The sequence below is a fragment of the Lipotes vexillifer genome, unplaced genomic scaffold, assembly GCF_000442215.2.
Source record: "Lipotes vexillifer unplaced genomic scaffold, Lipotes_vexillifer_v1.1 scaffold444, whole genome shotgun sequence".
NCBI classification, from domain to species: Eukaryota; Metazoa; Chordata; class Mammalia; order Artiodactyla; family Lipotidae; genus Lipotes; species Lipotes vexillifer.
In genome coordinates, this window is record NW_006793488.1 from 1,878,430 (window position 1) to 1,906,036 (window position 27,607).

At 52.9% G+C, this 27,607-nt stretch overlaps 1 protein-coding gene across 1 annotated transcript in view; it reads left to right on the top strand.

The window, feature by feature from the left end:
- The window catches only part of RREB1 (ras responsive element binding protein 1), a 66,906-nt gene that overhangs the window by 37,508 nt on the left and 1,791 nt on the right, over nt 1-27,607 (top strand). The window contains exons 6-9 of the mRNA XM_007466409.1: nt 10,464-10,653; nt 11,705-14,597; nt 21,155-21,319; nt 26,693-27,550. Coding sequence (XP_007466471.1) covers nt 10,464-10,653; nt 11,705-14,597; nt 21,155-21,319; nt 26,693-27,550 — 4,106 coding nt within the window. The remainder of the gene's footprint in view (nt 1-10,463; nt 10,654-11,704; nt 14,598-21,154; nt 21,320-26,692; nt 27,551-27,607) is intronic.

Sequence of the window (27,607 nt, forward strand, 5' to 3'; positions counted from 1 at the left end):
AGGGAAGTCCAGGTCAGCAGCCACCAGTGCAGACAGGAGGAGAGCCACAAGGGCCACCTTAAGTTTTCAAGTAGCCACGTTCTAAAAAAGGAAGAGGAAATAGCGAAATTGATCGTGCTTTGCAGGTATACTAATATATCCAAAATATAATGTCAGTACAGAAATCGTCAGTGATGTGATTTACATTCTCATTCTCATACAGTCTTTGCCATCTGGTGTGTGGGGCATGATCGCAGCCCACCATTTCAATTGGAAGAGGCACATTCCAAGCCCCCAGCAGCCCATGTGTAGGTGCGAGCCTAGGACAAGCCCACCTGTAGCTGGGAGGGCTTTGTCTCAGACCCCCCCCCCTCCCCATTTTGTGTCTGAATGACTAGTCTCTGGCTAATGGGGGCTGGGCTGGGCTGGGGGGACCTCTGGGTAGTCACGGTGGCACTGTGACTGCAGCTGGGGGCGAAATTTGGCAAAAGTTATTGTATAATCTTATGTGGCTTCTTGATTAAAGGAGATTGGGTAATAAATAATTTTTAAATTAGTTCAGCTAAAATGTATCCGGCAAATGAATGAGTGCTTGTTGTGTGCCAGGCCCTTGACCAGACTTAAGAAAAAAGCGGTGACAGTGGAGACAGGGCCCCTCGAGGGCTGTCAGCAAAAGAGTAAGAGCGATTATAACAGAGTGAAGTGGGTCAGTTCAGGGCCAGACAGGCCAGCAGCCTGTTGTCCAAGCAGAGGGAGCCAGGGAGCCGGATAGGTTGGCGGAAAGCTTCCCACGGCATTTTACATTGGATGCTGGGGTGCTTGCCCGGGGCAGGCCCTCCTCAGTCCACTCCAGTTACCGTTCCTAGTTGTCTGTGAGGAAAATGTTATGGTGATGCCCTTAAATCTACATGGGGCATTGGAAGGTGGGGACCTGAGTGGGCTCTGCGGGCATGCGGCGGCACAGAGGGGAGGGCAGGTGCCCACAGGCATGGAGGGCGGGCTGCCAGAGGTGGGGAGAGTCGCCAGGACCACCTTCTTCCGGATTCTCAAGTGTTCCAACTGCCTGCCGTTCGACTGCCTGCCCTGCGCCCCATCCCCCCTCTACACACTCCCGTCACCTGCAGGGAGACCCTAAGACTGACTGACATGGCGCTGGTCCCACACTTGCTAAATGCCATCCTAAGAATAGGGAGAGGGTATAACGATACTCTCCAGCATCTCGTATGGGAGCCCCGGGGGTCTGAGGCTCAGCCAGGTGGACGGCAGATTTAAAACGATGCTGGGGGCTGAGGGAGGAGGAGATCCGCGCCCTGAGCTGGAGGCCTCTGCCCGGGCGGCCCCCCCCACCCGGCCCAGGGGCCTCTCAGCCCTGCCGCTGGCTTCTGGGCTCACCCCAGCCGCCCGCTGAGCAGTCCCTGGACCTGCCCGGCTCCCCGCTGCGTTGCTTCGGTCGAACAGACCTAGCAGGGCGTCAGCACGCAGTGCGCAGCCCAGCGGATTCCTGGGCGTGGGGAGGGCAGGCTGCCCCTGGCCAGGGCCCTCTCATAGGCCGTCGCTGTTGCTCCCAGCAACTGGGAGAGATTAGTGCAGCTGTTGGCTGTCAGCTCTGCGGCTGGGAAGCGGGGGAGGGCAGGGAGGGTGGGCACCAGGGGAGAGGAGGGTGTGAACCGGGCGGGGCTCTGGCGAGAAGCTGTTTGCACTCGCCCCTCTTGTCTCCGTAGACAGAACAGAGAAAATGAAGCATGGAATCCCTTTAAAAAGGAATGTCAGTCCCTCGATAAAACACTGTAATGAGCAAGAAATTCAGTATCTCAAGGAAGCAGCCAGGGTGACTGCCGCTTTCTCAGCAAGGTATTTCCCAGGTTCTGATGACAGGGCCGGGCCTGCTGCTGCTCAGCGGGTGTTGGGAAGACTCCCAGTCGAGCCACTGTCCAGGGCCCAGGCATTAAGGATGTGACATGGGTTGTAGAAGGAGCTGGGACACCTGCAGTAACCATCCTCTGAACACACAGCGCAGCAGCTGCAGCAGAGGGGTGGTGAGGGTGCCGGCTGCAGCCTGACTGGGGCCTGGCATCTCCATGACGTTGGGCTCAGTTTCCCCGTCTGGAAAATGGACTTAGGGGCTGTGTGAGGATGAAGGGAGCATCCACAGTCCCCAGACTGTAACAAAAAATCAATGAACATTTACTTCTGATACTATTATTTAGAACATGTGTTGTTTTTAATATTTTAACCCTTGCGACACTTAGAGTTATGGGTTCGTATCGCTCTCTGGGAATCCCATTCCAGTAAAATAGAGAAGGAAGCACATTCCGGGGCTTCTCCAGGTACCACCATTTCCTTGACAGAGAACATGAAAGAAGTTTGGCCTTTAGTCTTTATTGCTGTAAGTAGCCACTTATCTAATTTTGCTTTTGTAAAGATTGGGTAGCTGAATGGCTGTTTACCTTTGGTTTGAGTCCTGCCTCCCAAATGTTGTGATCCAGCTGTACAGAAACCCAGATGATTAGAAGCTTGAAAGGTCCTGATACCTTTAAATTATAGAACCACACATCATTTCCCTTAGATTGTTGGGGAAACCTGAGATTCTAAAGAAATGTGTTTCCTGATGTTTGAAATTTGCCAAAGCAGTCTTTCAAAAATATGTTTGGCATAGTGAAAGAAATTTTTTTAACCCTTTCTTGTGGCAGTGGGGGGTTGTCTGTCTGTCTGTCCCTTAACTGGGAGACATGATAGAACAATGTGGAAGTAAGGGGTTACCAGATGATACAGTATTACTGTAGCAAACCCTGGGAGGAGTTAGTCCCAGAATTGCTTAGCCACAAGGCTTAAAAAAAAATTTTTTTAAGCTTTTTGGTGGCCTTCTTTTCCATTTCTGTAGGTGCTTTTGCTGGTGATTTTGCCTCCACATTTACCTTGGTTTGACTCAGTCTTCTGTGTGTGTGTGTGCGCGCGAGCTCCCCTCCATTGTAGATCCTTCAGGAAGGTTAGTTGGGAAACCCACTCTGGTTAGTGGTTACACGTTCCTTGTTTTATGGCTGATGCCTTTAATTGTGAGAGTTAGTCCTGCTAAGTCACCGTCAGCCCTACTGTGAGCTGCTCTGTTGACAGCTTCTTCCTGTACCCCTACTTCCTGCACGGTGCCCACGCCATTATAGCACGTGTATCATAGCACATTCCTACCCCAGCCCAGAATTCTGCAGTTTTCTTCTAAAAAGTAAATAAGAAGGAAGGGCATGTGTTGTAAAGAACGGCTGCCCCATTGGGGGTGCCATGCTACGTGTCAGTCCTCGATTCAGTGACTTCAAGATCCTGACGTTTGTTTTTTTGAGACTAGCGTGGATCTGGGCATGAACAAGAACCTCATTCATTTGCATTGAAGCCCTCTGAGAACTGAAAGGACAAAGCCCCAGCTAACAAAGGAGAGTACTTCCTGGACCTCCCGGAGCTGCCTGGCCCATCCCTGGCCTGAGCTGTGGCTGGCAGGGTAGCTTCAAGATCAGTGCAGTTTGCCACTCTCATGGAAGTCAGCCTTCTCTGACCATGTTCACAGTGTGCTCTTCCCGGCGAGGCCAACGTCAAGGCCAGAGCCCGTGTGCTGAGAGACTGTGTGAGTTTGTTTGATTTCTGAAGGAGAAGGGACAGGACAGGCTACAGATCAAGCACATGGTGAAGGTGCTCTGGGATCACAGTGCCTCCCTCCAGCCCCAGCACTGGCAGCCCCCAGTCCTGCCATCTGTCCCTTTGTATACCGGGGGCCACAGTGGAAACTTGGCTCACTCCCCAGCCTGCTGCTGGGTGGGGGGTGGGGGGGCATCTCTCTCCCCTGGGATCCCCCACCCAGCCCCTCCTGTCTCTGCTTCACACCTCCCCAAGCCCCCTCAGTGACACTGCAGGTGCTGCCACAGCAGGCAGAGCAGATAAGCTGCAGACAGCTGCTTTTCCCCTCCGCTTCCAGAAGTTCCAACCCTGCACGGCCCCAAACCTCAGCTCTTCCCTTACCACCCACCCTGAGTAAACTGAAGTGCTGGAGCCCCTGCCCCGGGAATAGAGCCGCCCTGCGGGAGGTGGAACCCTGCAGTTAGGGGAGCAGGTCGCTCTCCCAGCATTCTGAACTAAACGTGCTTCCTTTCTCATAGAAGCATTTGCTAACACGTGCTGAGATTCAAGTGTTTTCTGGGTGAAGTGGGCTCTGGTGAACTGCCTTGGGTACAGAAACACTGTTTCTGTGAGCAGAACAATTTGGGGCTCACATATAGGTGATCATCCTTCCGTAAGCCAAGGGCAGGCAGGATGTCCATATTGGCATTCGTCCCTGCGTTTCGTACGTAAGCTCACCTTTACTTAAATTGTTCTTTAGAGTTTTTTCAAATAATGAATTTTTGTTTTCTTCACGGTGATCTATTTGAGTATGTGATTTAAAAAGAAAAAAAGAAAGTTTTGTTCTTAGAAGAGTGGGTAGAATGTTATTAGCTTCTTTAAACCCTACAGCTAGATACACTTTCCCCCATTAAATGCATTTATCTTACTGACAGCGGAAGTTAGTTTCCATTTGGAAAAGTTACCCTCAGTTTGCAACTTAAAGCCATCTCCGTTGCCAGAAAATCCGAAAGCAGCCTCTCGGATCTGTAAAATTTCCCCCTGGTACGTCATCAGGTCACTTGCAAAATAAAATCGTCCTCCAGTCACTCTGCTGTGACTCTTAAGTACAGTTCCACTCCATGTAAATATTTTACAGTGTGCTGTTCACGAGTTCCTGGCAGGGCTGAAAGAACCCCCAAACCGGGGTCGAGGGGAAGAGTGGTGGGGACCACCCGATCAATGGCTGTGGCCTTAATGAAGGTGACAGACCGAAGCGAGGTTAGCAGATAGCCCCAGCTCAGCAGCCAGCAGCATCACCTGCAGATTTGCAGTGACCTCCACTGGGCCTCAGGAGGAACGGAGTGTCTCTGCCTGACAAAGGCAATCTAAACGTCTCTGGGTGACGGTTTTCCACGATGGTTTCATTTAAAGTCTGTCCGCAGATAGAGGTCCAAGTGTGAGGTGGGGGGCAGTGTTTTTTCCCACGAGGGTTCTTTCCTTCTTTTTAACCAGCTTCTTGATGTGCTTCTGATTTCAAGGCAGATTTTTATTTTCTCTGCCACTTTTCAAGAAGTTTGTTTGTAAGATGAAAGTCTGTATCCTTTCAGAAGTGAAATAGGAGCACCTTGATTGAAACCCTGTGGAAACAGAGGTGTGATGCGGTGGATGGAGGGCTCGTTTCACGGCATTAGGAGGCTCTTGAGTGTATGTGCGTGCAGGCTGTGGCTCCAGAAGGGAACGGGGGTGATGAGGAAGCAGGGGGTGCAGGGCAGAGGCAGGACTAGAAGGAACACACGTCTCTCCCAGTGAGTCTCCAGATTAAACGGCAGCAGTGGAGAAGTTTTGCTGTTCTGTGGAGTTCTCGAGAGCGAAAGGAGAGAATACATCCTTTGGAAATTAAAATTTCATTTTTTCTGCATTTTTGTGTTTGCTGTAATTGCCAGGAAATGGGTTATTCCTGATTTTTTTTTTGTACCTAGCACTATAAAATAATGGTTAAATTTGGTCTAGCACCTTGCAGTTCTCCGAGCATTTGGTTACCTGTTATTCACAGTAACTCTAAAGATCCCCACATACAGATGAGAAAGAAAATGGAGACTCATAGCAGGAAGGGAATGAGCTCGCCCAGGCTTGTAGCTTTAGTTGTTCATAAATTGGAGATCCTCTTGCTTGATTCTCACTAATTTATTTTCCACACTTGTCTGATGTAAGAGGCACCTGGTGTGCTTGCACATATACAGATTCCTGGGTTCCTCCTCCAGTTATTCTGATTCCAGTCCATCTGCAGTGGCCTCAGGAATCTGGTTTCTAACAAGGTCATGGCGGGATTCTTATCTCAGGCACGTTTGGGAAATTTTACACAGCAGGCAGCTGAAATACAGATGAAACAAGTTGTCCAAGGTCACACACTCTGACTCCCCATTCCCAGCTGGGACTCCCTGGTCCCTGCACCCATTCCCCCACTGCTCCACACCTGCCTTCCTCGGAGGACACAGCCTGTGGTTGGTGCCAGGTAATTCTGCCACGTGTGTATGGAGCGCAAACTTGGTACCAGATACCAGAAACGGGAAGGGTTTGAAGGTGAATAAGAGAATGAAGGAGGAGATGGATATGTCCAGATAAATGGTGCAAACTCAGCGTTACTGAAAATTCATGGCTACGATAGAAGGGCAGTAATCCTTATCGCCACCTTCCAAGACACTCCATTCCCTTGTACAACCCACGTGTGATGCCCTCACGTGGAATACTCATGGCCAGTAGACTCTGCACTGATGCCATAGTCTCAAAAGAGGAGGGTGTTCAGAAAGATCTCTGGGGCACAAAGGCAAAATAATGGGACTTTTCTTCACTCATCCTTTAAAATTTTCTATTTTTATATTTTATAATGTACCTGGTACATTATATATGTGTGCATATAAATACATAAAGATACATAACACACACATTTCACCAACAGCAAGCCGATACGGGATAAATGCTCAAAAACGTTTTAACTCTAAAGTTAGAAGCTCAAGGTTAAAAGCTCAAGAAGCGTGCAGCCCACTGCTCAGGCCCACCTGCTCACCTTCTGCAGTTGACATGCAGGCTGCCGAGGGTCAGTATGATTTCTCCCCAACCTGTTTATGTCAGTAATACTTGTAATTATTTGCTGTAATTTAATTTAATTTAATTTAATTTATTTAATTAAATAATTAAATTTAATTATTTAATAAATACTAATTTATTATATTAATATTTAATTAATATTAAATATTATTAAATATTGGTTGTTTTTTTTTTTTTTGAAGAATAGTCTGTGAAAACTAAGTTGGGCACACTTGCACATAATCCAGATTGGACAGGTTTTTGTTGTTGCTGTTGGTTGTTTGTTTTGCTGTTAAATTTAGGGTGGGCAAGACAGCTGTGAACAGTTGAAGAAACAATCATAAACCTAGGATGCTGCTTTAGTTTGGTTTGCAAAAATCTAAGTTCTTGCTCTACCTGAAAGCATCTAAAACCAGAAATCAAAGATGCTGTGTTAGGAGTGTGACTCACACAGTGATGATGACACGGATCTTCACTTAGTGGAACTAGACTCAAACCTAAGTCCTTGGCCCCCATAAAAATGGGCGAGTTGAATGTGCAGTGGAGTCTTGTTACACAGTAGGTACGTTCCGTGAAGTCCCCACAGACAGAGAGTTAGTGGGCGCTGAACCATTGTTCCTGGAGGAAACACAGGGTTAGTTTCCTGCAAGCCTCTGGTCACATTTTCATGAACTAATTGATACATAACCTTGTTTTATTAAGTGTGTTTCTGTTTAAAGACACTCTGTGTAGTATATACTGTTGACTCATCAACATTGAATTCACAGCCGACAGCACTCTAGCTCACGCCTGAACGGAGCTCATCTAACACGCGTATTTTCTCTGCAAAGCACGTCACAACCTTCTTGCTCTTGGCGACACAGGGTGGCACTTCAGCATTACGCTTGGGGACCATTTTATTTTATTTTTAAAATTTATTTATTTTATATTTTTGGCTGCGTTGGGTCTTCGTTGCTGCACGGGCTTTTCTCTAGTGGCAGGGAGTGGGGGCTACTCTTCATTGCGGTGCGCGCAGGTTTCTCACTGTGGTGGCTTCTCTTGTTGTGGAGCACGGGCTCTAGGCGCGCAGGCTTCAGTAGTTGTGGCTCACGGGCTCTAGAGCGCAGGCTCAGTAGTTGTGGTGCACGGGCTTAGCTGCTCCACCGCACGTGGGATCTTTCCAACCCAGGGATCGAACCCGTGTCCCCTGCATTGGCAGGCAGATTCTTAACCACTGCACCACCAGGGAAGCCCTTGGGGACCATTTTAAATAGCAGACTCATCAAGAAGAAGCACTAAAATGCTAGAAATGTGGCAGCACTAAAGAGACAGCGAAAAGGGCACTTGTTTACAGCAGGAGCTGAAACGAGAGGGCAGAGCATCTCCTTGTCCAGCCCCAGCAGGGAACGTGTGCGTCAGGCAACTCAGATTCTTCCCACTCTGTTCTCTTGCGTTGCCTGTCCAAGAACACACCGCGAGTGTTGACTTGGGTTTTTACAGATAAATTTTGGCAAGTAGGCAAATTCACAAACACAGACTCTGCAAATAATGAGGATCAACTGAATATGTTTTAGGTTGAGTAAAATATTAAATGTGCGTGATTCTTTTTTTTAATGAGGGCCCCACCCCGCCCCACCCCACCCCACCCCACCCCACCCCACCCCTTTACCCAGCTTTGATGAACGACCTTTTCTCTGCCAGATGGAGTGAGCCCTGCTGTCTTCTGAGGGTGAGCGAGAGAGAACCAGGCCTCCGCTTCCATTGTGATGGGATGACCACACACTGGCTGGGTTGCTAGGATGAATTGAGCTTAAGTATTTGTTGCAATGTCCCAACGCTGGTAAAAATTAATTATAAACACTTTGCAAATATTCTACACAAAATATATGTCGTCATTGCTAATTGTTAACTCAGGAAGAGTGAGTCATCATGGACGTCAGGTGGAAAATGCCTGAGGGCCCACTGGGTGGCAGCTCCCCGCTGCCTTTGCACTTGTCCTTTCTTTCTTAACCTCCTCTCAGTCTCACCTTTCATTCAGGGAGGGCACAGACCAGCTTCCAGACAGTTCCCCGAACTTCACCTGCTTGTGGTCCAGACAGGACAGAGGGGAAGAGGAAGAGGTGCAGGGCGAGAAAATCTGAACAGTGCAAGGGATTGCGGGAAGCAGGGCCGGGGAGAGACGGAAGCTGCGCTGTTCTCACGGCCTGAGAACTTTCCATACCTATAGGCGTCTGGGTTCTCTGTGGCCATCCCTGCCCAGAACCCTTATCACAGCCGGTGAGCTTAACCAGAAGTCCCTCAAAAGGGGTTTGTGCTTTGAGTGGCTCGTGGGAATCCAGCATGCTAAATTTAATTGAATGATGACAGGAATCTCGTGGCGAGATGCGTGCGCATCAGCAGGGGGAGGGGGGTTGTCGAGGAGGTGGGGACACAGGAGCACGCTGCTGTGCCAGCCACGGCCCGGCACAGGGAGCGGGGCTGCACATACTTGGCACTGGTCTTTCGGCGCTACACGTGAAGCCCAACTGCTTCATGGGTGATGCCGTTATCTCTTTGATTTCTAGAGAAGAATTTCAAGGCAAAAAAAGTTTCCATTAAGGTGTGTGCAGTGTAAGCTCAATCAGGTCGCTGTGCCCCAGATTCCGTCTCTGTGAGACAGGGATAAGACCTGCTGTAGAGCTTTTGTGAGGGGCAGATGTGTTTGTATGTGTAAAGTAGTTGGAAAGAGGCGCTGTCCAGTGGGATTTCCTGCGATCCTGGAAATGCGCCAGGCCTGCACTGCCTGCCGCGACTAAGCCCGTGAGACGGGGCTCCTGTGACTAAGGACATTTTAATTCATTTAAATAGGGCTTTCATGGCCACTGTATTCAGTGCAGGTCTAAAGGATGTGGGTGATGTCCTAATGATTGTTGGGTTTTAAGATGGCTCTCAGTGAAGACCTAGAAGGCGGCACTGGTGTGAAACATGGAGAAAACGGAGCCACCGTTAGAAAGTGGTGTTTGTTCACGTCCACGTGGCCCAGGACAGGTGAGGTGTGTGCAGTCGTCTCTGAAGTGAAGCGCGATAGTCTCTCCTCTTTCTGTGGGCCGTGTAAGAGTCTTTCTAGGGTAGGGAGACGGCTTCATGGTAGGTGAGGGTGGGAGTATGAGCAGGGCTCACATTTTGTCTTTGCTTCTTCCTGGCTGTGTGACCTCCACCACGTTGCTCAACATTTTCGAGTCTCGGTGTTTTCCTCTGGAAGATGAAGATGAGAATGCCCACCCACCTGCCGGGTCGTGCGCTACCCCTGTGGGGTGCCCTCGCACTTAGCGTGGGCTCAGCATTCGGGAGCTATGGTTATTTCTTAGATAGATGGTAATAATAGCAGAATTGAATACATAATCGCTGTCATGTGCTACCAGTTCAGTTGGAGGATTTGATTATCATTTTATCCCAGTCACATATCAGGGATGCTGATGTGACTGCTCCAGCTGCTGTGGAAATTTGTGCTTTTTGGCTTCTAAACGTTTTTGATAATCAAAATCCATGGAGCTGGGGGAGGGAAGTGTTCCCTCCACATCGCGTAAGGCAGGTAAGAGCAAGTGGTCTCAGGTTCCCACCTCTCTGCTCTGTTCACACTTGTGCCATCTGCAAAGACTGGGTATCCAGAGGCTGGTAGGACATAAATTTTTTTTTAAAGGGAGAGTCTTTTATTGCTCACCATGAGGTGGCTGGCTTCTTGATGTCACATCCTTTTTATTTTGCTCCATTGAAATGAAGCAACAGAAAACACAATACGGCTAACGGACAGGTGGACGCCCCGGCATGGCCGCCTCCTTACGTCCTGTGTCTTCCCGCAGATGTGACATTTGCTGCGTCACCTTCCGCACACACCGAGGACTGCTGCGCCACAACGCACTGGTCCACAAGCAGCTTCCCAGGGACGCAGTGGGAAGGCCCTTCATCCAGAACAACCCCTCCATCCCTGCCGGCTTCCACGATTTAGGCTTCACCGACTTCTCCTGTAGGAAGTTTCCTCGCATTTCTCAGGTATTCCGAGTGGCCCATGACTGGCAGCCACCTCCATGGTCCACACAGCTGGACTGAATTTCCTCACCTGAGGCTTCCTTTCCTTATAATGCTGTCATTTGGTTTTTTTCTGTTTAATAGTACCTTTCTCTTGAAATTCAGCTTGGCCCTTCCCATTTCATTGAGTTGTTGAGTTGACGAGGGTTGGCGGCCTTTTATTTTGTGTGCTGAATTTCATGTTAACTGGCGTATGAGTGTAGCTCATCGGTACTTTGCCCATTTGGGGGCATTTGGGTTTAAAGTTGTGAATTGTTCACTACCCCACACAGCCCTAGGTGAATTGAATTTGTATTTTTAAAATATTTCTTTAATATCGATACCACAGCTAAATATTTCTAGTGTTGTAGCTTGTATTCAAATATTTTGGGTCAGTGTTAGCCTGAGCTGTATTTGTGCTCTGCTTATAAAACACCTGCTAAAACTACTTTGGAACCCATTTTTTTTCCAATTTAAAAAAAATTGAGGTAGAAGATATCAACAGTGAAATTCTTCCATCACAGAAGCCCCAGACTCAGTGACTTATTCCACGTGTACATGACCATGTGCATATGTCCACGTGTGCACATGCATATGTCCATGTGTGTACGTACCCACATGTGTACGCTCATGTAGCCCCCTCCCCCATGGTGCCCCTTCCCAGGCAGCCTCCTCCCCCGCAGTCACAGAGGAAGCCAGTTCTTCACTGATGGTGGTAGTTGCCATCAGTTAGGCTTGCAAGGCCCCCGTTTTTAAAGAGAGAATTAATCCTACCTCTGTGGTGTTATTACTTACCCGTACTTCAGTGCTGATCTGCTGAGACATCCTGGGGATTGGCGTCATTCATCAAGCAGACAGGATTCGTAAGATGCTTAGTCGGTTTCCTTACTCAGTCCGGGAGTTAGGGAGCAGGGGAAGGTGGGCGCCCTACGTGCCGTGGAGAAGGGCCGGATGCCGGGGCAGCTGTGCAGCTTGGCGATCATTTCTAAATGCTCCTTTCTGTTCCCCTGCTTTCGCCCGCCCGGCTTCCGTGCAGGCCTGGTGTGAAACGAACCTGCGCAGGTGCATCAGTGAGCAGCACCACTTCGTCTGTGACACGTGTGACAAGGCCTTCCCCATGCTCTCCTCGCTCACCCTGCACAAGCAGACCCATGTAACTGCCGACCAGGGACGGGAACAGCTGCAGGCCAGGGCCCTGCCTGGCGACGCCCCCGACCAGAAGGTCTTCCTGGCCATGCTGGGCCTGCAGCACATCGAAGACGCCAGGCCTGCACTGGCCGAGGAGCCGCTGCCGGATGACAACCAAGCAATACAGCTCCAGGCACTCAAGTGTCAGCTACCTCAGGACCCTGGCTGCACCAACTTGCTGAGTCTGTCTCCTTTCGAAGCTGCTTCCCTGGGCGGGTCTCTTACCGTCCTCCCGGCCACCAAGGAGAGCATGAAGCATCTGTCCCTGCAGCCCTTCCAGAAGGGCTTCATCATCCAGCCTGACAGCAGTATTGTGGTCAAGCCCATCTCTGGGGAGTCAGCCATCGAGCTGGCAGACATCCAGCAGATCCTGAAGATGGCAGCCTCGGCCCCCCCTCAGATCAGTCTTCCGCCTCTGTCCAAGGCCCCCGCTGCCCCTCTACAGGCCATTTTCAAACACATGCCCCCTTTGAAGCCAAAGCCCCTGGTCACACCGCGGACGGTGGTGGCCACCTCCACGCCTCCACCCCTCGTCAATGCGCAGCAGGCCTCCCCGGGCTGCATCAGCCCCAGCCTGCCCCCGCCGCCGCTGAAGCTTCTCAGGGGCTCCGTGGAGGCGGCCTCCGACGCCCACCTGCTGCAGTCCCAGTCGGGGGTGCAGCCAAACACAGCCGCACAGCTCTTCCTGCAGCAGCCACGCCTCGAGCTGCCGGGCCAGGCCGAGATGAAGACGCAGCTGGAGCAGGACAGCATCATCGAGGCCCTCCTACCGCTGAGCATGGAGGCCAAGATCAAGCAGGAGATCACGGAGGGGGACCTCAAGGCCATCATGACGGCCCCCAGTGGCAAGAAGACGCCGGCCATGCGCAAGGTGCTCTACCCCTGCCGCTTCTGCAACCAGGTGTTCGCCTTCTCGGGGGTGCTGCGCGCGCACGTGCGCTCCCACCTGGGCATCTCGCCCTATCAGTGCAACATCTGCGACTACATCGCCGCCGACAAGGCCGCGCTCATCCGCCACCTGCGCACACATAGCGGCGAGCGGCCCTACATCTGCAAGATCTGCCATTACCCCTTCACGGTCAAGGCCAACTGCGAGCGGCACCTACGCAAGAAGCACCTCAAGGCCACACGCAAGGACATCGAGAAGAACATCGAGTACGTGACCAGCAGCGCGGCCGAGATGGTGGACGCCTTCTGCTCCCCAGACACGGTGTGCCGGCTGTGCGGCGAGGACCTCAAGCACTACCGCGCCCTCCGCATCCACATGCGCGCGCACTGCGGCCGCGGCCTGGGCGGCTGCCCCAAGGCCCGCAAGCCCTTCGAGTGCAAGGAGTGCAGCGCCGCCTTCTCGGCCAAGCGCAACTGCATCCACCACGTCCCCAAACAGCACCTGCACGTGCCCGAGCGTGACATCGAGAGCTACGTTCTGGCGGCCGACGGCCTGGGCCCCGCCAACGCGCCCACCGAGGCCCCGGGCAGGGTGGAGGAGGGCGGTGCCGCCCTGGGTGAGCGCAAGCCCCTGGCCGCCTTCCTGGAGCCCCAGAACGGCTTTCGTCACGGGGCCCCCGCCCAGCCGCTGCCCCCCCACGTCGCGGTCAAAGTGGAGCCTGCCAGCAACTTCGCAGGGGACTTCAACGAGCCCCTGGACTTCTCCCAGAAGGGCCTGGCCCTGGTCCAAGTGAAGCAGGAGAACTCGGCCTCCTTCCTGAGCCCTTCCGCCTCGGCCCCGTACGACTGCTCCATGGAGCCCATCGATCTGTCCATCCCCAAGAACTTCAGGAGAGGAGACGAGGACGCGGCCACTCCCGAGGAAGCCAAGAAGCCTGAGCAGGAGCCCGCGAGCAATGAGCAGGCCTCTCCCTGTCCACCAGCCTGCCCCACCCTGCCGGTGACCTTGGGCCCCAGCGGGGTCCTGGAAAAGCCCGTGGCCCCTGTAGCGGCGGCCTCTGCCGCCAGCACTCCGGAAGCCCCGGCTCCGCCCCTGCAGGGCTCCGTTCAACTCGCTGTGCCCATCTACTCCTCAGCCCTGGTCAACAGCTCCCCGCTTTTGGGCAACTCCACCCTCATAAGCAGCCCAGCCTTGCTGCGGCCGTTGCGCCCCAAGCCCCCCCTGCTTTTGCCAAAGCCCCCCGTGACAGAGGAGCTGCCCCCGCTGGCCTCCATTGCCCAGATCATCTCATCCGTGTCCTCGGCCCCCACCTTGCTGAAAACCAAGGTGGCTGACCCGGGGCCCGCGAGCGCTGGCGGTAACGCTGCAGCTGCAGATGTTGTAGGGGGCGCCGTCTCCAAAGCCACCACCGATGTCACCAGCAGGAAAGGATCCAGTGACTCCCCCCCTGCTGCCACCAGCCCAGAGACAGCCTCGCCCACTGAGCAGGGACCAGCTGGCTTGTCAAAGAAGAGGGGCCGGAAAAAGGGGGCGAGGAGCCGGCTGCGCACCAGTGGCGGGGTGGACCTGGACTCCAGCGGGGAGTTCGCCAGCATCGAGAAGATGCTGGCTACGACGGACACCAACAAGTTCAGTCCGTTCCTGCAGAGCGCGGAGGACGACGCTCAGGACGAGGTGGCCGCAGACCACAGCGGGCCCAGCGATGACGAGCAGGGCAGCCCCCCGGAGGACAGGCTGCTGAGAGCGAAGCGCAGCTCCTATGCCAGCTGCCTGCAGAGGATCAGCTGCCCCCACTGCCCCCGGGTCTTCCCCTGGGCCAGCTCCCTGCAGAGGCACATGCTCACGCACACTGGTAAGAGGACCGGGCAGGCTGTGGCCCAGCCGCCGGGCTGAGGGGCAGCGACGGGTGGGGTCGAAGGAGGGGCCCTCTTCCCACCTCCCCATTCCTAGCTTCTCTTCTTCCTCAGTCTCAGAAGCAGGGGCTTGCCTGATGGGGCCGAGAGTTTTTCCCTGTGTGCTCGTGTAACCAGAATGGCCTGTTTCCGTTGGCTGGGCCTCCAAGGGCTGCTCGTGAAGGGAAGGGTCAGGCAGGGTGTTTTTAGGTGAGATGGTCTTGGGCCATCGCATCCCTCACGTGGTCGAGGCATTATCTGCTTGGTTATGCACAGGAGGCAGCTAGGGGAACAGGGACTTTGGCAGAAGAATTTGCATTCAAGGCAGCTTTTAAAATGGCAGACCTTCTGTGAAGTTCTTTTGACTACTGTGTATTCATAAAGGGAGATATTGCAAATTTTGCAGCTACCTTTCAGTTCACTAAGGCGATTACCTCTTCCCATGTTCATCGTGAGTGTCAGTGACAGAGTAGCTTTAGAATTAAAAAAAAAATTTTATCTATACTAAAGTTGTTGGCTGTTGCAGAGAGAAACACGCAAATATAAATATTATTCTAAGTAACAGACTTAAGTTGCCAAAAAGATATCCCCAAAGTATTTTTCAAATGTTGTCGTGCATTGATTTTTAAAGAGAAGTTTGAGATAAGAAATACACTTTAAATAATTTTATACCAGGGAGTTAGTAGTCAGATGACCCTACAACTTAGGGTCATCTTAAGGTCATCTTAATTATGAGTTACTGAATATTCAAGCTGAGTATTCAAAATTTACATCTTTGAACTAAGGACAGATTGGGTGAGATCCTTAGCCTTTTGGAGATCACCACCCAAATATTAATTGATAGGACCTAAAACAGAATAAAGAATTGTATGGTACAGGATTGCCCGATAAAATACAGGATGCCAGTTAAATTTTGAATTTCAAATAAGCAACAAATAATTTTTAGTATAAATATCTTCTGTGCACTATTTGGGATATACTAAAAACTTATTTGTTGTGTATCTGATATTCAGATTTAACTAGGAGTCTTGTATTTTGAGTTGCTAAATCTGGCAACCCCAGGTAGTGCAGAGGCTCATGATGGTGTGGAGAGGGGAAGATGGCGGGGGCTGGGTGGGAGCCTTGCTCTGTATCCAGGTGGAAAGGCTTCACGCAGGGTGGATCCTCCGTGGAAGGCTGTTTCTCCTAACAAGTTGGGACATCGGGAGGGGATGGCAGAGCTGTCCTGGGCAATGAGAGTGCAGAGGAGACGGGCAGGGCAGGTGAGGGGAGGGTGCGCTGCAGGGTCTGTCTGAGGCTGGCTGCCACGTGGGCACGGCGTCTCTTTCCGGCGTGGTGGGTCCTCAAACCCAGGCATCAGTTAGGAGTGTCTGTCCACAGAGGACTCAAATAACAGGAACCAGAATTCCTAGATTTGTAGAGTCTGTGCTGCATTTTCAGGCTGTCATTTTCTCTCCGTTTGAAATCATTTAAGCCTGACAAAGTAAGGGAACAGCTCTAAGGAAGAAAGCAGTTCAGAAAGAAGATGCTTAGAGAAGGTACCCCGCACAGCAGTCTCTCTTGCCGCCCTTTTTGGGTGGCAGCTGTCTGTCTCCTGCAGAGTCTCTGGAGAAGTGAGTATTCCCATTGCCGCTTTTGAGCAAGCAGGCAGTCTGGGCGTGATGAGGAGAGCTCCCCTGCCAGCACCGCCTCCCCACCTCTGCTCCAGCCGGGAGCCCTGTGCTGGGCGGGTGCCACTGTCCTCTTCCCTGCACGCCAGCGGCCTCCCTGAGAGGACTGAGCAGTCCGTACTTGCTCTCAAGGGTCGTGCCGTGTCTTTGCAGGTGCCCAGTAGAAGCTCCTTTTGAACGCTGAAGCGTCCTCGTTGGTTTAAAATTTGGTGGCGTCGGAACGGAGCAGAGGACATCGGAGTTAGTCTGAGACGGGGGGCGGGGGCAGGTGTAGGTGTGAACATGTTCTGCCGCTTCTCCCCCGACAGTCACTGTCCCCTGACGGCCACATGTGCTTCCACCCTGTCCCTCACATCCTGTGTTCTTGCCGTGGGGTCGCGGGCTTTTTCCCTTGAGGGGCGCATTCGGGCGGGTAGAGAACCCTTCCAGGGCTAGTATTGGTGACCGGGCCACGAGGGCCATGTCGTCCCCATCTTGCCATGACACAATTGAGATTTAGGGAGGCTTGAGTAATTTGCCTGCAGGCATTCGGGGGACGCGCAGCAGTGCTGGGTGTGGGAGCCAGGGTCAGGTTCCGTCTGAGGATGCAGGGGGCGTGCCTCTTCTGCCCCCCTGTATCCTGACACGTGCCAACGCAGAAGATTGGGAAGTGGTTTGAGACAAGGTGGAACACGGCTGTGGACCATGAGCTGTTGACCAGAGACTTTGTGACCGTGGGATGGTGCTAACCACACGCTTAGACCTGGACGAACGCTGGCGCCGATGGGGCTCAGTTAACTTCCTTTGCTCTTTCACAGCCTCAGCTTCCAGCAACAAACTCAGCATTAGCTCCATTTAGTAATTTTATACAGCCCTCGGCTATGTCTGGTACAGTGCTGGAGCTGGACGGAGCCTGAGAAATCATGTGACCTGCCCACCCTTCCTGCACACTGAGGTTTTCCTGGTAGACGGCTCTGCTGTGGGATCTCCAAGTGCCCAGCTCGTGGCTTCCTATGAGGTGCTCCCTCCGTAATGCTGAAATTAGATTGAGGCTCACATGTAACAGAAACTAAACGTGGACTCAGAAATGACCCTGTAAAACCTCGTTACACAGGGAAGAGGCTTGGGGGGCCGGGGTGGTAGTGTTAAACTCTAGCTGCATTCCAGCCAGAAGCTTTTGAGTGGTGTCCAGTTTTAAACTGGATTGAAGCAAACTGTGCATCTTGAGAGTTGGCCTTTTCCCAACCTCTTAGCGAATGCAAAGAATTCTAGCATCTATACATCGTCTCACAGACATGTTTCCAGTGCAGCCCACCCCCTAAATGGGCAGCATTAAGTAGCCCGGGTGTTAAGTGTCCAGCCGGGGGTTCACTGTTGCTCAGGCAAGGGGCACGTGGTTTCAGCCCTTTCTCTGCGTGGCTCAGGTTCTGGGAATTGTGTCTTAGGAGGAAGCTGGCGTCTGCTGGTGCACTTCGTGAGATCCTGGCGTGATCTCCACACACAGCTGCGTTTCCTCCTTCCCCTCCTCCACTAGCCCGTGGCATCCTGTTGAGGAACCATCCTGGCTCCTTCCCTTCTCAGCCTGAACAGTGCTGCCTCTTTAGGAGAAGATGGCTCACTCTTCCTGCCTTTCCCCCTCGTGAGCGTCCCGTGTGTTTTGAGGCCACAAGTAGAGGAGAGAGTGCCAGGAAACGGTCCATTTCAGCCCCTTCCTCACCTTCCTCCGCGTGGAATGGAGGGGTCGGCACCTGTGGTGCTGAGATGCCCTCCCGCTTTGACATCCCTGGCCCCCTGCCTTGCTCACTCTCTCATGGTTGAGGGCTTCACTGCCCTCTTCTGCCAGCCTGGGGCCCTCCCCACCCACCTCTCCCACCCGCTGTTCACAGGCAGCCAGCGGCGGAGCTGAGACCAGTGAGATGTACACACCTCAGTGTGGAAGCACTGACACCAGCCATGTTTGGCTGCTTCCAACTTTCTTAAGGGGCAGCTCTGAAAGCGTTTACCTGGCCGGCCCTGCATCTGCCAAATCCTGAAAGAAAGACAGACAGACGGAGAGAGGCCTGTGCCCCGGGTGGGGGCGGGCGGGGGGGGGGGGAGGGTACGGAGAAGCCTCTGAGGGTGTGAGGCCGGGCCATTGGACTTGCTCTGGTTGTTCATCCTTTATTCCTTCCCGCCCAGCGCCTGCCAGACAGCGTCGTCTCCTGAAGAATTTCTTTCTTCGTTTCTTGACTGTTCTGTGAGAGTGAAAACTGCTGGCTGAATCGCGGGGTGGGGTGGAAGGACGTCATGGGCCTTTGGGTGCAGAGGTGGCTCCTTGTGCTTACAGGTGCGTTTAGAAACACCGCTGCTGGAACAGTCTTCTGTGGCTGCTACCAAATGAATAAAATCATTGGATACTTTCCACATAGATTACGAGTCAGCAAGGTTTTTCTGAAACCTGTATGATCATAAAATAGTCAAAGCGCTCTTGGTTTCCTCTGTCCATGCAGTCTGGAGAGCACACTGCTATGTAAAATGTGCGACTTATGCAGTGAAATGGGAACTTCTAAAGACCGCTGTTAGTTGTCACTTCGGGAATCTTCCTAACTGGATACAGTACTTTCAGGTCATTGAATCATTTTCTACATTTAACCTTAACATGACTCCTCATCATCATGGGACATCAGCCTGGCTGTTCAAACCAGCTGTACAAGTGACGCATTTACCAGTGTGAAAATTACAGAGCAAATCATGTAAGAGGAAGAAGCAAGAAACTAACTGCTTTATTTGAAATCAAGAACCAGATCACAGTTCATAGTCACAGCTTCTGACTTGTTTTCTTCTCGAGCCTGGTTCTCTTGTTTTTCAAACTGGCCTGACTCAGGGAAGCAGTGATGTTGCCTTTTGACAATAAAATGTTAAAGGAAAAGTATTTTCTTCTTACATAACACAGCCTGCATAATTATTAAACATCATGTTCAACTTTTAGTGAAAAGCGAGAAGGGTGCACAAAAAAAGCATTAAAATAATTTACAACTAGTCTTCAAGCAAAAAGCGTGATTTTTTTTTTTTTTTTTTTAATGTGAGCATTTTTATAAATTTAGCGCAAAACACCTACAAGCTTTGTGAAGCAGTCGGGTTCTCCATTTCATCCTCTTGGGCCCAAGTGGAGCTCCTTAGAGGTGCACGGGCCCGGTTTCTGAGTGTCTGATTCCACCTCCCCAGGCTTCTGATTCCGTGGTGTTTGATGGTTCTAGGCATCTGTGTTCGTAAAAACCCCTACCAGTGACTTGGAACCATGGCTCAGGTGGAGGTGGACGTCCCCTTTCTTTGGTTACTGCTGATGCTCATACTTGGAGTGTGGGCATTCGGGGTCACAGGCGGTGTGCTCCGTGCGAATGGCGCCCCAGAGTTGTGCGGCTGGCAGTGCCAGTCCTTCCTGTCCTGAGAACTCGGGGCTCCAGGCCCACGCTGTTCATTCCCTGGGTGCCTGGACTTGCGCGCCTGCGCTGGTTCTGGGGTCCGTTAACGCTCGTCTAGACCTGAATGGAAGGCTGAAGCCCAGCCCCACCCCCTCTTAGTGTTTCCAGGGAACCGCGCTGATTGACTTGCCTGTCATGTCTTGATGTGCGTGTGATCGTGGCAGCCCTGGGGTCATGAGACAGCCGTGCTGGCTGCAGCTCTATGAGTCCTGTTTGTTGGTGCACGAAACCTTTTCCCTGTAAAATCAGAAACCAGGACCTTAGAATGTGGCACTCGGGGGGGGGGGGGGGGGGGGGGAGGCGGCCACCCTGATCCACCACTCCCCCCGCCCCTGCACTGGCTGGAGGGGGGGAGGGGGTGGGGGGGGGGGGGGGGGGGGGGGGGGGCGGGGGGAACAGAAGAATCCAGTGATGCAGTAGCTGATAACCACACCTCCTCTGTCCTGGTGCCTGCCCACTCCCTTCCCTGGTCCCTCCTCTTTCCTTCTCTTTGTCCTCGTGGTCTGCCCTGGCTTCGCCCCCTCGTCCGTCCGTGTAGACACGGGACCGGGTGCTGAGGAGCCTGCAAAAGGAATCGAAATGGAAGAAGGGAAGAAGAGTAGGCCAGTTGAAGCAGGTAGTGGCCGGGGAGGGACAGGCAGCTGGCCTACTTGTGGGGCTGGTGGGGTTAGGGGCCGCTCAGTGACTCAGCTTCACACTCGGGCTGCTGAGTGGAGCACGCGGCTCTGATCAGACTCAGGACCTTGGTCACTGATGCACCACCAGCAAGAGCTTAGAGCAAGGGGGACAGAGAACCCTCGTGCACCAAGCCGACCTCCCCTGTCTTGCCAGCTAGGACCAGAGTGACCTTGGGCAGAGGTCAGACAGGAGGCATCCCGGGAAGTCAGAACTCAGCACTTGCAGTCCAGTGGGAGGGCTGGACCCCAGAGACATCCAGAGAGTTCAGGATTCCTCCGGGAGGCCCCGGGCATTGCCCTTCATCCCATTCGATTCCCCTTGCCAGGCTGGAAACTATCACAGGCGTCTTCTCTCTGTGATGGACATAGGTGTTCTCCTGCTGTGCTCAGATCCCTTCACTCACCTTTGTTGTTGTAGTTATTATGTAAGATTTGTAATTGTAATACTGTTTTACTTCAGATATGTATCTTGGTTTCATTGTTAACTTTTAGTATTTTGAAGACAAATCTTTCATCCCACTCAGGATAAGGGAAGGTGATCATTTGAGTTGCTGCTGTTCTCAGTGTTTTGTTTTGTTTTTTAATGTATTTTGTTTATTTTCTTAAAAGAAAGGGGTTCGGTGGGGGGGTGGACAAATGCCAATGATCCCAGGAGAATGAATGGAAAGCGATTTTTCTTTTTCGTTGCAGTAGAAAGCCAGATAAACATGTATTTTTTTTCCCGCTTCAGGTCAGAAACCCTTCCCTTGTCAAAAATGCGGTGCCTTCTTTTCCACCAAATCTAACTGTGAACGCCACCAGTTGCGCAAACACGGAGTTACCGCCTGTTCCCTGAGAAGAAACGGGCTTATCCCCCAGTCAAAAGAGAGTGATGTTGGAGCCCATGATAGCACAGGTAGTGCCTCCAAGTGATGGAGAGGAGGGCGCCGCAGGAGCCTGTTAGCCGCGCTCCGGCCTCCGCGCTGTGGCTGGCGGCCTCCCCTTCTCTGCAGGACCCTGAGGCCTCCTGCTGGCATCCCAGCAGCAGGACGGGTATGGGGGCCACGGTAGCGCCCCCAGGCTGCTTCTCTGAGCTGCTAGAGAAGATCTGTTCCCCACCCCACCACCCCAGATGCCTGTTCCTGCCCTTTGCCCTGTGGAGCTGGGCTGTGCAGGAGGGTGCACAGTCCAGCTCTGCATAGGAACACGTCTGAAAGGGAGGTGAAACTACTCGGGTGTTGTTTTCTCAAATCCCAGCGTCTGCCGCATCCTGCAGAGCCAGGGATGGGCCCGCTCGCTGCCAGGGTGTTGCAGGAACTAGTGACGCTCCACCCTCAGCAGGGAGGGGCCGGGCTGGGTGGGGTGTTTTTCTTTTAAATAACTCTTTTCCCAGTAAAAAAAACTTTGTCTGGTTTGAAAAAGCGCTCTGCATGTCCTTTCTTTAATCACGTCTCTGCTTGACCCGGATCCGGGTATTCTTCTCATGTGCTGATATGTGCTTCCTTCCTCCGGCCCCTGTAGAGCAATTAACAGCTGCCCCGTGCGTCTCCTGCCACCTTTTTTTCCCTTACAGCTTCTGTATTTACTTGTGTCCTCTATTCAATATATTCCATTATCTCCAACTGCTGGGGTTTTGTGTCCCTCACCCCCCAAAACAAATAAAACAGAAAATCGGCTGCTGAAGGTTACTCAGACACAGGGCTGGTTGGCCAGTGCCGAATAAACTCTTGCAGGTACGGGTTCAGTCTGGCAAATCTGGAAAGCTTGACATTTCCCCCTTTTCTGAATCCGAGGAGATTCCCCCCAAATGTGCTTTTCTAGGGTTGTGACTGTGTCCGGGCTTCTCCCCCTCAGACTTGGGTGGGTTGGGGGCTGTGTTGTCTGTGAGTGAGCGTGGACTGGAGGGTTGGGCTTCAACCCCAGCCCTGGCCCCCTTGTCCTTGTCCCAGTTACGGGGGAGAGGGGTGCAGTGAGCGGGCAGCCTCTCCAGGAAGAGGAGCTGGTGCAGAGCCCTCTGCTGTTTCCCCACACCTCCCACAGAGCCCAGTGAAAGAAGCCCTTGAACGGCCGGGCCCTCGGTTGTGGTGTACCCAGACCCTCTCAGGGTGTAAAAGTGTAGGCCAGTTTGCCACACCCCCTCCAGCGTCCAGGTCCATGTGACTCGCCAGGATCTTTGAGTAGAGAAACGTACAGGTCCCGCGGAATCTTGCCGTGACTTGGGTGCCCTCGAGCCCGAGGTTGCTGGGTGATCTGCTGTTCAACCCCAGGAAACTGGCAGCGAGACTGGCAGAGCACACCTTCACTGGGATGACCCCTCTCAGTGTTTGAGTGTCAGCTGCCACATCACGTTCTACCCAGCCCATTTTCTCACAGCCCATCACGGTCCCAAAGGAGGGAAAGCAGCTGATAGTTGAGGTGGCCGCGGGGAGCCCTTGGTCTCCCATGCTGGCAGACAAGTCTTAAAGTGTAACAGCCACGTGCTGGATGCAATACTTTGGGTTCAGCATCTTGATCTGTATGATCAAGGAACACCAAAACCAGGGCTTCTGCAGGCGCAAAGCCAATCGGAACTTATATCTTAGCTTCAGTGCAGCCCACATCTTCATGGTGGGTGAATTTATTTTTTAAATTGCAGTTATGAGTTTTGTTTTTCCAAGTCCCATCAGCGCCCTCCTTGCCCTGACCCTGCCCAGAGGTTGTGTAGGTTTCCTTTAAGGGACAAAGCCTCTGGAAAAAGAAAGTTCAGTGAGAGTTGTAACGTGAAACCAGCAAAGAGAAGAATATAGGTTTGGTTTAATTGTGGTCACAATCCGTGGTGAGAAAGAGGGCTGAGAGGTAAGATGGGGAGAAGGAGGGTCAGGGAGGTGGATTTCAGTGATTTCAAGGGGAAGTTTTTTAAACCAGGTGAGCATGATGGAGGGAGTGAAGGTTTCCTTTCTGGCTCCCTCCCATGAAGTTAAAAGTGAGGCTTTGGAGAAAGACCGTAAAAACACAAAGGCAGGAAATGACCAAGGCAGTTCTTGAGGGATTTCTAGGCTTATATGCCTAGGATGCATTTTCTTAAAATTCCAGGACGTGTTTTGCAACGTAGGTCTGACTTTTTCGATCACATAAGGTCTCACAAAAATGCGCCCTAGATTTTCCCCCAAAGGCATGCTGAAGATGCTCCAATGGGGGCAGTTTTAGCTGAAAGGGACATATTGATAGTTCGAAGCTAGGCTGAAACTTTGATTCACTTTCTTGTGGGCAGAGGTACCCTGGCCCACTTTGTCCTCAGGGGATGCTCCTGGTTCTTCCTCAGATGATGTCTGTAGGAGCCTTCCTATTTGTGGGCACCTGCATGTGACTTTTCAAATCAGTGTAAACATGGACTTTTTTTTTTTTTTTTTTTGGCCTCACCGCATGGCTTTTGGGATCTTACTTCCCCAACCAGGGATTGAACCCGGGCCCACAGCAGTCAAAGCACCGAGTCCCAACCACTAGACCGCCCACGGCTTTTGGATCTTACTTCCCCAACCAGGGATTGAACCCGGGCCCACAGCAGTCAAAGCACCGAGTCCCAACCACTAGACCGCCAGGGAATTAATTCCCCAGCGTGGACACTTGAAGACTGTCCCTCAGTGGTGGCCCCCTTGTCGGCCCAGAAGGCCACGTCCGGGCATGGACTGCACCACGGGGAGTGCTGGTCTAGATAAAGTGGAGGCTGTGCCCCTGCCCAGCCAGGTAGGCGTTGAGGTCGGTACATTGTCACCTCAGTTGGGTGACGCGAAATTTCTAGGAAGCAGTAGATACTTAATTGTTGCGCTAACGTGGAAGTCTCCACACTGGAGGAGCTTTGGGCTTCTTATCTACTAGTGCCTTCAGATTCTGTCTGCTTCCTCTAGCAGTTTTCTTAGATTCGCATCACGAATGAGGGACTGGCTGACAGGGACAGAAAATCAACACAGTTTTCTTCCCCCGCTCTCCCCTCTCCTTTTTCTTTCTTTTTCTTTTTTTGGCTGCACCTCACAGCTTGCGGGATCTTAGTTCCCCGACCAGGGATCGAACCCAGGCCCCCTGCAGTGGAAGCGCAGAGTCCTAACCACTGGACCGCCAGGGAAGTCCCCAAATCAACACATTTTTAAAGCCGCATTGCTTACAAAAGTCATCAGCTCCGCCACCTGTACTCGGAAGGGTGAGCTGCTGCGGAGGACGGGGTCAAGATAGGACCTGGCGCTGTAAGGCGGGTGTTCACGAGACAGGGGGGCTAAGTGCGTTGTTCCCAAGAATTGCTAAGAGCCCTTGGTGCTGCTGGGAACTTGAAGGGCACCGGCTGCCCTGCTAAAACACGGCCCCTAGTGGACGTTGGGTAGAACGCACCAAGCCCTCTCCACTCCTCGGAGGAAGCGAGTTGGCCTCCCATTGCCTTTAGGGTGAGCTCTCCATTATCCACACTTAGGGAGGACCCAGGAGTCAGAACGATCTGATCTTAGTGTATTATCGTAGTATTTTTACCTGGGTTTGATTTCAGATTTCACTGTGAATTTTCCCCCCAAAGTTTATCATCTTAAATATATCCTGCTACAGTTGAAATTTTAAATAATCCATGCTCTTTGGTGGAAAAAAATTAATAATTAAGTGAAACAGCCTAGAGTATACTGGGACAAATAGGGAGTAACCAGAGATCAACCCTCCCCTCGCCGTTTTTTTTTTGGTTTTTTGTCTTTTTTTTGTCTTTAATGTAACTACCCACGGAACCAACAAATAGGAAACCAAGCATTCTGTGTTTTTGTTTTTGTTTTTTTTTTGTGGAGTTTATACCAAAAGCCATTTAATAGGGGCTCTCCATTTACGTGATTCAAGGAAATGAGCAGCTGGTTTTTCCCCTGGAATATGGCCTCGATGTTTGGTGTGCATGTCTCAGGGGTCATCTTCTTTCATCTTTTGGAAAATTGTCAGAAATCATTTAAATTGTCAAAATTTCTTTCAGAAATTTTATATTCACCCCACAATTACTTGTTTCCTTCTGAAACCTTTTAAGATACTCAAACAGTGGTTGCCAAAAAGTAGTCAGAATAAAACCAGTGAAGAGAAGTAAAGTGGGAGAGCCACGTAGACTGCTGTAGGTGAGCCGAGAGCCCCAGGCAGTGTGACCGTGGCAGGGCTGGTGCAGCTCCTTCGCCCCCAGCCCAGGGGGCGAGTCGTGGAGCCTGTGACTCAGAGCCACGGGCCTGGGTCGGTGTGGCGGTGGTCTGCTCTCATCAGGTGAGACTTCAGGTTAGATGTGTGAACTTATCGGAGACGTGGCATGTGAGGGAGGTGCATGTCACATATGTGCCATGAAATAACGAATTTTATCAGCCTGATGCCACAGTAGTCCATTGGTCGTTGCATCTGTAGTTAATAGTCGGGCTCAGCAAGCTTTAGCTACAGTATCAGAGCACATAATAAAACACTGGCTAAGACTTTGTTCAACCAGAATAGAGAGGAGATGGTGCTTTTGATAAATACCGTCATCTCTTTGGTGTCGATACTGTTACCACCAGGCCAGCCCTTAAGAAGGCTGATAGAAACTGGTGGCCTGTCCACATCTGGTTTTGCTGTGGAGACTGGACAGGTGGGAACCACTTGAGAGACAGGAAGTGTTTCCGCTCCCTACATGGGGTCCTGACAGCTGCCAGGGGGGCCTGCAGGTGTGCATACAGATGTGCATGTCTCCTGTTGCCTGGGACCTCTACTGGAAACCCGCCGTCAGGCAGGAGCATGTGCCAAATACACAGAATACTCGCTTTGGGCCACTTCCTGTGAGGTGCTCCCAGATACCGTGTTTGGGGGGCAGGCCTGTGTAGGCTGCATGTGTACACAACCTCTTTGCACTGGAAAATAACTTCTACGGCTCAGCTTCCTCAACCTCCCTTGTGCTGCGAATCTCTGGAATGTGCCAGCTGTCCTCTTTCGCCGTCGCTCTGTCTGGCTGCCCCTGGGGGCCCCGAGCATCCCTGTGTGTGCCCATGGAGGGGGCTGGCTCGGCATGGGGTGGGGCGGGGAAGGGAGGCCGGGAGCTGCAGGCGCAGCTACCCTGTGAACCCAGCCTATATGCGCCCGTGTGCGGCTGCTCCTTCTGCCTTTTAAAAATTAACCCCAGATTCGTCTTGGCCCTTGAGGGACATAAGGGGTGAGGGGGATTTGGGTGAGAGAAGTCCTGGCGGGGGTTAGGAGACAGGCCCCCGGGGGGTGGGTCACGAGCGAGCCCTCGGAAGGGGCGTGTCTGGTGGCCCGGGTCTCAGCCTGCCCCGTACTTGCTCTGCAGACAGCCAGTCAGACGCTGAGGCATCGGCGGGCGGCGAAGTGCTGGACCTCACCTCCCGGGAGAGGGAGCCACCGACACCGGAAGGAGCAGCCGAGCCCAGCCCGATCCCGGACGAGTCGGCGGCGGCGGCGGCGGCGGCGGCGGAGGAGGAGGAGGAGGCGGAGCCGGCAGCAGCCACGCCCTTGGCTGGAGAGGAGAGGGGCGCCGAGGAGGACGCGGAGCCCGAGGAGGAGCGCGCGGAGGGGGAGTGGGATGAGGACGCAGACAGCCCCGCGGAGGACACGGTCAGCAACAAGAGCCTAGACCTCAACCTCGCCAGCAAGCTGATGGGCTTCAAGCTGGCCGAGGGCGAGGCCGGCGCGGGCGGCGGCGGGGACCCGGCTGCGCAGGACCACAGGCACGCCCGCCATGCCTGCCACGTCTGCGGCAAAAGCTTCAAGTTCCTCGGGACCCTCAACCGCCACCGCAAGGCCCACGGCCGTGAGGAGCCCGGGGACAGGAGCGCGGCCCCCCAGGAGCCCGAAGCGCCACCACCCACTGCCCTCGAGCTGCCACAGAGGCCCGCCGAGCCCCCGGCCACCGAGCCCCCCGCCACCGAGCCCCCCGCCCAGGCGGAGGCCGTGACTGAAGCCCCCGCGGAGAAGCAGAGCGAGGAGGCCGAGGGCCCCTCAGATGGGGATGGGGAGGGCCTGGCCGAGAAGAAGCCCTCGGAGAAGAGTGAGGACGACAAGAAGCCAAAGACAGACTCCCCCAGGAGTGTGGCCAGCAAGGCGGACAAGAGGAAGAAGGTGTGCAGTGTGTGCAGCAAGAGGTTCTGGTCCTTGCAGGACCTGACCCGGCACATGAGGTCACACACAGGTGAGGGGGGCGGGGGCGGAGGGAGGGCTGCTGGCGGAGGTTGCGGGGCGGGGGGGG